At 39.6% G+C, this 13,111-nt stretch overlaps 1 protein-coding gene across 2 annotated transcripts in view; it reads right to left on the minus strand.

The window, feature by feature from the left end:
• The window catches only part of F5 (coagulation factor V), a 34,060-nt gene that overhangs the window by 3,674 nt on the left and 17,275 nt on the right, over positions 1-13,111 (minus strand). For both annotated transcript variants that reach the window (XM_018908100.3, XM_018908102.3), the window contains exons 13-22: positions 10,558-12,499; positions 8,375-8,540; positions 6,979-7,212; positions 6,278-6,488; positions 5,306-5,485; positions 4,107-4,223; positions 3,552-3,623; positions 2,425-2,516; positions 996-1,151; positions 6-150 (exon numbers count right to left, since the gene is read on the minus strand). In XM_018908100.3, the coding sequence (XP_018763645.2) occupies positions 6-150; positions 996-1,151; positions 2,425-2,516; positions 3,552-3,623; positions 4,107-4,223; positions 5,306-5,485; positions 6,278-6,488; positions 6,979-7,212; positions 8,375-8,540; positions 10,558-12,499 (3,315 nt within the window). The remainder of the gene's footprint in view (positions 1-5; positions 151-995; positions 1,152-2,424; positions 2,517-3,551; positions 3,624-4,106; positions 4,224-5,305; positions 5,486-6,277; positions 6,489-6,978; positions 7,213-8,374; positions 8,541-10,557; positions 12,500-13,111) is intronic.

A 13,111-nucleotide genomic window follows, 5' to 3' on the forward strand; every position in this document is an offset into this window, starting at 1 on the left:
CTTACCATCTACTTCACAGCCCAGAAGCTCCATGCGAAGAGTAGGCCTGTTGTAGACCTCAGTGGGGTAGAGTCTGATGTACCTAGCAATAATAGGGGGATCAATGATGTTCTCTTTTATGTCATAGGCATTGGAATTACCATCAAAAATCTGTGTAAAAGAGAAAAAAAAAGAAAAAAACCACACATACTTAATTTAATGCAAAACACAAATTTGGATGCTGAAAGCCTGCTCTGTTACAAATGTAGTCTTTTTTATGCCCTTAGCCCCATCCACAGTGATAGCACACCCTATGCTGCAGGGCCACTTGAAATATCTCATGGTCTCATGTTAGCATATTTGGAAGTAACTGAAGGCCTCAGTTTAAATAAGCAACATTTGTTTTAATTAAATCTATAAAAATGCATGAGCAAAGAGGCAAAAGGAGAGGTAAAAGACAACAGGCTTTCAATCTGGGAGTTGTACCACAGAAACCTCAGTGTAAATTGAAGGGAGCTGTAATAGGTAGGGCTGGAGCAGGTGGGTGTAAGATGAACCTCTTTCAGCATACAACCACACTCACCACACAGGCCTTCTGCAGGCAAATCAGATAGTTCAACATTCAGCTGCTGGGACAGATCAAAGGAAGGGATGAGAAGCAGAATCTAATCCCAGATGAGGTAAAGGCGTGAGTTTTAGTGCAGCTTCCTGCTTTTTTTCAAAAAAGCTGCCACGGGCTTAGGAAATAATGGTAGGGAGAGATGCCTGTGAGAAAACCAGACTCCACACAGTCAAGGTCACAAGGCCAATCCAAACCGCAGTCCAGGCAGTGCCTCACAATTTGTCGTCTAGTCTGAATTTCATTAGTGTGTTAAATACCCTTTGGGGCTTCCAGGTGTACCTATTAGGCTCCAAAGGCCATAATTTTTTCCACTCTTTCTTAACATTAGATAAGACTCACTGTATCCCTCAGTGATGCTGCCTAAGTTGTTGCAAGCCCCATGGCACAGACAGACCTTTCCTGTTGGTGAGCTGTCTCCTTTGAAGGTGTTCCATATCCGTTTGTCTTTGCTGTAAACAAGAAAATACTTCTGGATGTACAAGGACTTAAAAAACTGCTTGGCTCCCTGTGTCTGTATCCCAGTGAGCAAAACTTGTCTTCGGAAGTCCACCTAGGAACAGCAAAGAGTGTTTATAAAGTCAATAATGTACAGCAAAACCCATATAATTCTTTGGTATTTTAATATGCACAATACTAACGTTCTCTAAAGGAATAACAGATACCAGAGTGTCTATCGGAGATCTATCAAATTAATGCTCTCTCATTTCATTTGTGTTTTTGTGTTTGCATTTAATTTCAGAGACCATTTTACAGGGTTCAGCACTGCACCACAAAAGCACTTCAAAAGTATCTGTGTGTCTGTGGCAGGCACGATTCCCCCCCCACCCCCCATTTTACAGATAGGTCAAGGATCACAGAGAAATTAAAGGCTCACACTTATAGAAGCGACCTCTAATTTTGGATGCCTAGGCTGCAGAAAGGCATATGACATTCTGAAGTGCTGAAAAGCCACCATTCCTGCTGATACCATATCTAACACTTAGCACATAAAAACAAATCTGGAAGGTGTACCTGTCAGCAGTAAAACTCTTTCTCTGGGACATGCCCTCCCTACCTCTGCACGCTTCACTGCAGTAACTTCAGCTTCCCACCACCACAGCCCCCTGTTAAATTCTTTCTCTTCCCAATGATATTTCCAGTTTCACATCAGATCTCCCAACCTTCTCCCCGTACTCCACTTTCACTAACTTGCCAGTATATCAAATGTTGGCAAGTCAAACACAACAGCCACCTGCTGAACTTGAGTCTCTCTTGTCTTCCAGCCAATTTTAATGAGATTTATAAGAAATCAGCTATTCTCCCCAAATTTGGGTGCAAACTGGCTGTGTAGTGCAAAAGTCACTGGGATGGCAGAAAAACACAGAAGTGAAGTGATTGAATGATATAGAGCTTGAAGTCATAATTATAAGCTTAGTTTCCCTAAGTGAAGACAACTGAGCTCTGCCAAGTGGGACAGCAGCATATAAACTAAACAAAAAATATCCTCAAGCCTTCATTCAGGTAATTTGATATTAAATGATCACTTAAACACAAACATACAAATATGTACTGTTAGACAGACAAAGATAAAATATAGCAGTAGAAAAAATGACTCCATTTACCTACAAAATAATTACAATCTACATTGTGAGGGTAACTGTCCAGTCAAGGAGCCTCAACAGCAGCAGAGACTGAGTTACTTCAGGGAAGAAAAACAGTTCATGGCATCAACAATCTTGCCACATCTTTTCAGTCTTCCCCAGCAGCCTTCTCAGTGACAAGAGCAACTTGACCTTCTAAAATAAGCTGTAGGAAAATCATAACTCAATGATGTTGTACTTTACCTGGATCCAAGGCAGTACTTCCTCTACTGTAGTACTCCAAGCATTGTATGTTCCAGAATTATTTAATCGGGCTAACTTAGGTTCCCAATAGTCTAGACAGAAAATATGAATAAAGCAAGAATTTAAAGAGACATAGAAAAAACATAAACTGAGGCTGCTATTAGCTTTGAGTGCACCATTTCCAACCCCCCCACCCAAATGATTTAAAAAAAAAAAAAATTACAAACAAGAGATCTAAACCCATAATCTAGGACATGGTCAGCACCTGTACCCGACAAAGCTTTAAAGTTGGCAAAATGACAAAAATAATAACCTTTTATGTAATATACTGGTTATTTATTGATTTGGAACCAGGGTCTAGAGTTTGCTAAACAAGTTTTAGCCCCCAGCAGGATCAGACACAAAATGTGCTCTACATTCATGTGAGAGAGCTCCCCTCTGCATAACAAGGTTTCCAAGTTAAAAACTGGTATAGAATATATATTACAAAATGGCTTTCAAGCCTTCACAACACTCAATGAGGAAACAAAGAAAGAAAATCAAATCCACAAAAAATTGGATTTTACAAAATAAGTAACTTATTTTTTATTTCAAGGGAAAGGATGGGCATTCCTACATGCGTGCATAACCTGTACACCTTGATTTGACACTGTCTGTATAAAATTCTACGAAAAGTCTCTAAGTAATGATCCCACTTTTGTACCACAGACAAACTTGACAAATTAAAGACTCTGTAATTGCTCTGGATGTCAGGGTTCCCAAGTCTTTCATAACAGATATATTTTGTCCTTTCATATGTCATACCACAAGCAAATCTCAAAAGCTTTTTGAACACTTGGTGTTATTTTCAAGCAGGGAATCCAAGGGACAAAAAGAATGCTGGATTTGTTCCTGATCACCCAGCAGGCCACAGAAAGAGCACTCCCTGACTCTCAGTCTTGTGACACTGACAGCAGACCTGTGTAATGATGGCTACCTAACAGAACTCCCGTCTCTGCTTGCAGCACTGGAGAGACTTTTAGCCTGACAACTGATCTTGAAAGGCTTCACATCAGAGAAACCAAAAGAAGACAGAACTGCAACACTTTGCTGGAGGTGTTCAGGGACCTTTTCAGGGATAAACTCACCTATGTGATGTGAAGCACCGATCTGGGAATCGAGTATAACCCCACTTGCCAGGCCCATTGGAATCCTGCACTCTGAAGGGAGCACAGTAAATTTGTTGTTAGAGATAATGAGGACTATTCCAATATATATTCTGGTGAAATAACATCATTCAGGACAATAGTGTAATTCTAGTACACTATTAATTATAATAACTGTTGTTATTATTATCTAGTAATTCTATAACATCACTCTTTTCCCAGAGAAGTCTAAATTAATCTCTGCAATTTCTCTCAACAGATTAATCCACTGGTCACGATAGGGAAACCTCAAAATCAAAGCTAGCATGCAAACGGAATTAAGGTAGTAGGCTAAATAATTAAAAGTTAGCATTGCTGGAAGCTAAAAATTTTTGAAGAAAAATTTATAGTGCAACAAATTTACAGTAACCTCTCTACAATGTCCTTGAATGTGTATAATTTCCTACTTTTTTTGCAGAACAACCTCCCAAATTTATTTTTGGTGATCCTGAAAGGGTAGAGAAGACTTTCCCAGCCAAAAACCACTGTAGTTCATACCTTTCTCTATAACCAAATAGGATGTCTGCATTCCTGCTTGCTGGTATTCCCCCACTTCAGTGTCTAAAAGCCACCAGCCAGGTCTCTGTGGTTTCATTTCAATTGTTCTAAATGAGCCTCGAAAAAAGGAAATTAAATGTATCAGAAACATTTGCATTACAAGGCTAATGTCACTGAGGCTGAATTTTAAACCAAAGACCTTCCTATGACCTAATCCAGAAAATTTAAATACACATTGCAATGAGAGCAGTAACTTCCACAATCTCAGAGATTTTTTTTCTTAGCAAGATTGTTCTGGCTGGAGACTGAGATTGAAATAAAGTAGCCAGATCAAAACCCAACCTTTGCTGATGGTGCAAAGTACAAAACCTTGGCTGCCTGTACATAACAGATATCTGCACACTAACTACAGTGCTGAACAGTGTAGTGAACAGTGTTTATTACATAATGCATGGATGTTAAGTCTGTGGTGTTGGTTATGATTCTTACTCCTGCTGTACCAGTGTGTTGTTCCAGTAATGAAAAGGATGTAAAGAAGCCAACAGCAGAAGCGGAAAATTACAAGTACGGGCCCTCCGCTCACTTTCTTCATGCCCCAGGAATGCCAAGGATTGAGCAGAAAGTAGGTATGGTTTCAGTTGCTTGATGCACTTTTTAGAAAGCACAGGACATATTCTCATTGCTTTTCTTATATTTCTAGTTGCTGCAGACAATTCTTGAGGTAATTCCAGCTAATCCTTGTTTCCATTTAACCAAAATATGTAGATTTCACAATTAAAAGCACTACCTTAAAAATATGGAAATAAAATATTGAATAAACTACCCCTAATGTTCACTAAAACTCCTAGTATTCCAAGCCAGTCCCATTATTTTGATGTCCTGGTTGTCTTTTTTTTTTTTTTCTCTTGAATTCTTGTAGCTGGCAACAGGCTTCATAAGTGCTGTTATTGCACACTGGTACTGCTGACAGTGATGGGGCAAAGGACTTCATCCTGCAGTCTAATGAAAACTTACAGCTTATTTCTCCCTGGAGAGAGAATAAGAATTCTCCTAGGGTTCACAATTCTTCTTTTTGTTCTGTATCACTTACCCAGACATAAAAATCCCCAAATTCTCACCACATGGAGACATTTAAACTGGTATGATAATTGCAGACTTCAGAGGTCACCCCTTTGAACTTACTCTGCTCTGATGCTTACCTGGGAGGAGAGTGTATGTACCAAGCTGATGCTCTGGCTCTCCTTGTTCTATGAAAGTCTGTCCATGAAAATGAACAACATGAATGTCTTTTGGGCCACCCATATTCAGCAAGTGCCATCGGACTGTTTCACCTTCGTACATCCTCAAGCCTTGCAAATTGTAGGTAATCCCATTAATGGCTGAAAAAAAAAAAAGAATGTTAGTCAGGAGAACTGCTCACAAAGTGGTCTCAAAGTGCTAGAAAGTAATTATTGAAATTAGCAAAATATTTAATGAAGCAATGCACTTGGGAAAAACATAGATTTTCCAATTTAAAGTGCAACGCACTTTATAGTCTATGTAAATCAATTCAGAAAATCCAGGGACCTCACCAGAAGAGTTGAGCACAGCTTGGTAGCAACACATGGCAGCCAGGAGCACAAAAATATTTAAATGTGAGATGGGAATAACAGGCCCAAAAGAAAGGACAGCTATCCAAAACTGTTTCTGAAGCTCCCATTTCCACAGGCACAACTGACATATGCCTATATCCACAGAGAGGTGTATGAAGGGCTGTTATACAGTTGCTTCCAATTCCTCAATAGAACTCAACAGAACTACTTGATTGGTCAAATTATTAAAATATTTTTAAATTTCTTGCAAGAAGTTGTCAGTTTCTTATTGCAAAGAAGACTTGTTTCTTTTTTTCTTTTAATGGGGGGGGAATATATATGTGAATGAAAAGAGAAGTTTTCTGTTGAAAGCTTCAGTCGAATATGTTCTTTCTTCATTTTAATAGCAAATTTCCCATCACCGCTAATTTTTACTTGTAAACCCATGACTACTATGGTTACAACGGATAACAAAAAAAATTCACATAACTAATGTGGGGGATTTATGCATGTTGAAAAGGACCGTGAGCTGAGATACTTCCCCTGACATCTTTCCCTCAACCCCAATAAACTGCATATTTGGCAAAATGAAATAGGTACCATAGAATTTGTGGCATTGCTGCATTTCTTGTGTCTTCTCATTAAAAGGCCTTCCAGAATGTTTGTCAAAATACCAGCTTTTCTCTTCATCAAAGACCATAAAAAGCAAGAAAAAGTCTCGGGTATATGTCCTGCTGCTGTTTGATTTGCTGGAAGTTCCTTTTTCACAGATCAGTATTGGCCCAATCAAACCAGACTGAATGTCTTTCTCCTAGAAGGTAATAAACATACATTAGAGGTAAAAGTGGATTTCCCAAAATATGTAAAAAAAACCCCCCGTAGCATTCTGCAGGAATGCATCAGCCCCTAAATAGCTAAAGCAGGTCCCAGAATTACTGCTCCCTTCTACCTTTACTCTTCCCTGCTCAGTCTACCAGAGCTGCCCACTTCAAATTCTTCCATACTTTATGTCCTGCTTTAACTGATTGCAAGAGATTAAATGTCAGGTAGGAACATGGAGTCCAAAAGAAAGGACAGCTATCAAAAAACATGTTCCACAGCTTGCACTTCTGCAGCCCTGCATCATTCGGAGATATTCAAATCCCAGCTGAACATTGGCTCTGGACAAACTACTCCAGCTGACCCTGCCTGAGTTGCAGTGGTGGACTGGATGATCTCTGGTGATGCCTTCCAACACAAGTGTTTCTATGATTCTGTGATCAACCCCAGCAACACCACCACTTCTATTTCCATTCCCTTACCAGGTTTAAATCAGAGTAGTAGATCCAGGACCGACAAGCTGCTCCTGGCTGCACAGGGCCCGATCGCTGGTTTGCATACCATACATATATGTAGCTGTTATTTGGCTGAACTTCATCTTCCTTAAACCAAGCAGTAGATTCATCATCATAAACACTTCCCTCAGAGGACTTTTCATAGAGGACTCCATGGGCATGGAGGGAATATGGTCTGGATGCCAGATTCTTAAAATGAACCTAAAAAACCCCATATAGATTCTGTTCAGCAAACTCAGGCCTAAACCAAAGTCCCCACACACTACATTCCCATGACCTCAAACCAGGTCAAACCATCTTTTGCATAAAGATTACAGGCTATGTTGTACATGGAAAAGCCAGCAGAGAGAGCTTTTGATCTCTATGCAGAGTCTCCACCTTTGATGCAGGTAGTTTTCTGAAAAATCACGAGTCTAGCTCCCTGTCTTCCATGAAACTGAAGCTCCGAGGACATTTACTGCTGCCCCTCATACCTGGAGCTGCTTAGTTACTGCCAGCAGGGAAATGGGGGGTTTCTACCTTTATGCTTTCTTGCAGTTGTTGCAATATAGCAACTCTAAACCTCTGTATGTATTATTCTTGCTGAAATCAGTGCTTCCCACTTCTCCCAGAGAAACCCCAGGATAGTGGGATTACATATTTATGTCTCCTTAGAGAATATCACTCCCAAGCTACAATATATTTTTCTTCTCTTACTTATGATTTAAACATAGCTTGGTGAGTTCCTGTTGCACACCGCTCCTACTGAAATAAGCAGAAAGCACTGAGATCTATTGTCCCTAAGTACATCCCTGTGTGTTGGAAGACTGAATGAAGACGGATGAGAGAAGGGAAATTTTACAGCAGTGTGCTTTCTAATGTAAATACACCACAGTGTATCCAGGGATATGGTTCCTCTTCATCCTTGTTGACAGTTCTAATAAAATCCTGCACATTTACATAGCAAAACTTTTTATAGGAAATTATATATTTTCCCAAAAAGCATATATTAATCTTGAACACATATGTACTAATTTTTAAGTTCAGACAACTCATTTTTCATTAACAATAAACCTAAATCTTATTTTACAGTAGACCAATGAGCCAGTATTTAATGCTGGGAAACATAAAGAAAAACAGAATTTAATTTGCTGTGGACAGCAGTGAAAAAAGATGTGTTTCAAAGAAACACATCACAGTGCTTACAAGCTCACAGTGCAATTTCTAGCTTTGAAAACTGTTTCCCCTCCATCATATTTTAAAAATTTGTGGCATTTTTAGATCCATTTGGTCATATTCCAAGATCTGTAAGAATCTTATCCTGCGCACACAATCAAAACAGTAAAAATCTTATCCTGCACACACAATCAAAACATTGACCTACTAGTATAACGTCATCCACTTCAGCCCGAATAACTGGTCCCAGGATGCCAAGATGTTCTGTATATTCATCTTCATCCTGAAGAGCTGAAAAGGTACTGTCTGTATAGCTCTGGAAAATCACCTTACGTCTGCTGCCATCTTTACAGGTTTTGTCATTCCTTATTGCACTGAAAGGAAAACCCCAATTAAAATCCCACACAGGGAATCAGAAATATTAGCTTTGATGAAGTCATATAGCAGAAACATTTTAGAATTCTGTGAATATAAAGAATAAACACTCAAATGGCTTCAAACTGTGTCAGGGAAGGTTTAGACTGGATATTAGCAAAAATTTCTTCACCAAAAGGGTTGCCCAGGGAAGTGGGTGAGTCTTGGTCCTTGGAAGTGTTTAGAAGGTATGTGGATGTGGTTCTGAGGGACATGGTTTAGTGGTGAACCTGGCAGTGCTGGGTTAAAGGTTGGACTCAATGGTCTTAAAGGTGTTTTCCAACCTTCTGTGAATCTACAAAATGAGCTTCAGATGATTCTGAAAATCATAACTTGCAATGTTTAAGCAATTCAAGTTCTACAGTTGGATAAAAGATCCCTCAACCATTTGGTAAACTATCCCTGAAAAACAAGTCTCTCAAAACCCATCTGAGCTCTATTTTCCTTTTTTAGTTAGCTTTAATAATCTGAATTGGAGCTTGGCTGAGTGTAGTGAGCCTATCACCTACATAGTACTGTCTCTCAGATCTTTTCATCTGATAATACCTGCATTTTGCATCACAGAGCTGGTTTGGTAAAATAAGCTTTTACACCTTCAAACTGTTGTTCAGATCTTAAACAGAAGTGCTGAAATGCTATTATAATTACCTTCAAATCTTGCTTTATTATCAATTCTGCAAAAACCAGAAATTTAACATAAGTTACATAGGAGAATGGCTGGGTTTTAGCTCTTCAACACACTGAGACAGGATATGCCATGGGCTCTCCTAAATTCACTGGAACTATTCAGCTCACACCAGCTGAGGACGAACACCTCTGAAAAGACCTATATAGAGGTCTAAGTAAAAAAAAAAAAAATATTGATTTTGCAAGTACCCAAAGAAACTGTCTTGTTTCTGCTATTTTTGCAAGTGTCATTTATATGGACTGAGATGAGGCAGGAGTGAACCTGGAGAATACTGAAAAAGTTTTATTTTTATTTCCATCAAATGAAATGGAAATTCAGTTTGAGCAATAATCTATGTTTGGAGATTAATTTTGCATAATGAAAATATTCTTGCTCCTGTTTTGGCTGCTTTTGATAAAAATCCAAAGTTCTGCAAGTTTTGGTTCAGCTTTTGATGAAAAGTGACAAGGAAGTCTATGCCTTTTTGGGTGAGCACTGATCCTAACCTGTATCAATTAAGAGAGTAAACTTTTAGTATAGTGTTTCTCTCAGTATAATTTCACATTCTTTGCTGTGGCACAGTAGCCAGTCTTGCCTGTCAAAATGTAAGAAAATCCCCCAGCATTAGGATTTGTGCTCCAGTCACAAATTTCTGCAGGAGCAACAATAATACTTTATGCAGCTTTGTTATTACTCTTAATATAAGGCAGACACCAGTGTGCTTAAACACCTTGCAGCTTTCATATACTTTTTAATACTGCAGCCTTATGAAGTTGGAAAGAGCTGTTTCCAACAGCTATCCCATTTTCCAACAAGAGACCTGAGACACCAGAACCATTTCCTGCTAGTACTAGAAACTGATTTAATTTGCCTATAAGCACATTCTAGGTTCCATCAGTTAGTCTGTTAAATTCCTGAAAAGACTTTACACAAGAAGGTCTTTGTCCTGTGTACACGTATCAAGAACTAAAGCACAAAGTAAACATTCAAGTACAACAAAACAAGATGCAAGATTCCCTCTTGACAGTGAGCTTTACAGCTGATGTATTAAAGACTGTTACTAGTTAATCTACAAAAGGGGGTTTAAAAAAAAAGAGTTCTTAGCTGTGCTGTGCTTGATTATAGTCATCTCACTCTGACATTTTTATGGGGTATGACTCTTGTGGAAAATTCTTATGGTCCTGCCACTGAAATGTCAGAAATCAAATGGCCCATTACAGATGCTTTTAAATTTATCAGCATGTGAATCAACATTCTGCCAGGAGATTTCAGGATGGTGTGCCAAGTGAAAGCAAACGATTCAGGCAAACCTTTTCTTATATTCTGCATAGTTCCAGCAGACCTCTTCAGCTGCGATGTAATATCTCCTCTTATTGCCTCTGCTGCGCAGGTAGTGCTCAGCAATGTCATCAGGGTTACGCTGCCTGCTGATGTTCACCTTGGGGTCTGTCATGTAGGGGTCATCAAAGCTCACATAATGGTACTCGTATTCCCCACCTGAGCTCTCATCGCTGTAGGATTCTCCTACCACATATTCGTAGTCTCCATCTGCTCGGGGAAGCCCGATTGTGATGGATGGCCTGAACTGCCGCGGGGTGAGGGTGTTGCCCAGTGACTCCCCGTGGTGCCTGGCTCTGCTCACATCCACACTCTGACTGACCTCACTGGCTGCCTTGGTGGCATCTGTGCAACACAGTGCTGCTGTGTGGTTGGTCCCACCTGGAAGCAATGCACGGCCAAACCCTGCTATGGAATTGCTGGGCTTTTTGGGGTTTCTACTCCTTGGGCTCAGCAAGTAGGTAATTTTTGCATCTTCCTTCTTTCTCCTTCGGATCTTGATGAAGGTTCCAGATGAAGTCAAGGTATTGTTGTTTCCCTCCTTTCCTTTCTGAGTTGGGTGAATGTGGCTCCCTTTCTGGTTTTCCCCCATTAGATGTGAGAACTCTTGATACTTCTTCATATCCTCGTTATTTATGGATGCTGTACTGTTTCTGCCATGATGATTTAACTTACCACCAGCAGATTTATCTAAACTTGTCTCTAATCCCAGATTCATCTTTGCAGACACCAAATTCCATTCCTCACTAGTCATTTTAGGTGAATATTTCCCAGCTGCGGGCAATGATGCTTCTAGTAAGTTCTTCACTACAGCAGGGCTGGAATTAGGGCTTGTATTGTCTAACATATATTCTAAAGAAAAAACATCTCCTGGTTTATCTTTGGATATCCTGGGTTCAGAAAGGCTGGATGCATTAGACCCATCTCCTACTATGAGGTCCAAATCCAATGTCAAGTTAACTGTGTGCATGGCATTTTCCATCTTCTTTCCCTCCTCTTCCAGATCATCATCATATTCATTTCGCAGTTGGCCAGTTCCCACCATGGCTTCATTGGATGTGTTATCTGTATGATGCACAGAATGAGGTGCATCAGTCTTGTCAGAAAATGAGACATTTTTATTTCGGACATGATTTAGAAGGGCATTCATCTTTTGAACAGAGTAAAACTTAATGGCCAGTGAGCTTCGCCTTTTCCTTTTCTTGTTAGTGGTATAATTTCCTCTTCCTGTGCTTTGCTCTTGATGTTTTTCTGGAAACGGTTTACTGTCCTTTCCACCAGCTGGAAGCTCTTCTGCAACATTCACTGGGCCTTCCCCATTGCTCAGCAAGTGTTCACCTGCAGACATGTTACTGTGAGCTATTTCATAGTTCCTTTGGCTTCTATTCTCAAATACCAAGTCAGCTTCTCCATCACTTCTGTTAGCTAAAAATAAATCCTCTTCTGGTGTGATTGATGTGTGATTTGACTGGAATGTTTCGGCCTTGACTGGGGGAAGAGGAGTGATATAAGTTTCTAAGAACTTAGAGTTGTTTGTTGTTCCACTACTATTTATAGCTGTCAGACCTGAGCCAGCTGCCACCTCAAAACTCATGGCATCAATGTCTTCATACTGCTCCCAGGCCAGTGCTGTAAGATTCTGTTTTTCTTCATCACCTGCTGCCTTTCTTGAGCCTCGTATTGAGTAAAATGAAGCCAGATAATCTTGGTAATCCAGTTCCTCCTTGTTTCCCTCATTTTCTTGCACAACTTTCTCAGCTGAGGTGGTAACAGCCTTTCTTTCAGTCTTTGTGGGACTTAAAGCCACAAAATCAAATGTTTCATCTTCCTCATAGTCACATTTCGCATCCCTGAATCTCAGCCTCATGCCGTAACTCATTTCTGGGGTGCCCCAGGATGCCAAAAGCCAAGTACCTGCAGTTGAAATAAAAGTCTTATGAGACTGGACATTGTCTGTCATGTAAGTGGCCAAGACAAATAGTTTGTGTTGCTTCTACAGCACCTGCTATAGCAGACTGCTAATCTTTATCTGGGATATTCATGAGCTCTCACTGCAATGAAAAATAATTATTAAATATAGACAAATAAGAGCACATATAAATACATCTAGGAGATGGAACTCTTTTCCATAGATTAAGCTGTAACTAGAACGTGAATCCAAAAATAACCCACAAAAGAGATGGATAGAAAAAAGAAAGAAACAAATGAAAGGATCCTATGTTTAGATCTGGATCTAAGAGTGAGACCTCTCAAGATAAAGTTTCAATTTTAACCTGTCCTTACTGGTGCATGCACTGCTACATAGATAGAATATTCTGAGCAGAGCAAATGCATTCTGAGACAATGATGGCAAACATCTGAAAACACAGTATTTTAAAAGCTTTTGGATGAATCATAGATGATCTTTAGTAAGTAAAATAAGAATAAAGCAATTTGAATTTCCAATCTGACACAAGCTATTAAGCTGCCAATCTGAGGCATCTCCAATTAATTTAAAGATTTTAATAATTCCTCCAAAACTTCATC

Source organism: Serinus canaria, chromosome 1, assembly GCF_022539315.1.
Source record: "Serinus canaria isolate serCan28SL12 chromosome 1, serCan2020, whole genome shotgun sequence".
In the NCBI taxonomy this organism is placed as follows: Eukaryota; Metazoa; Chordata; class Aves; order Passeriformes; family Fringillidae; genus Serinus; species Serinus canaria.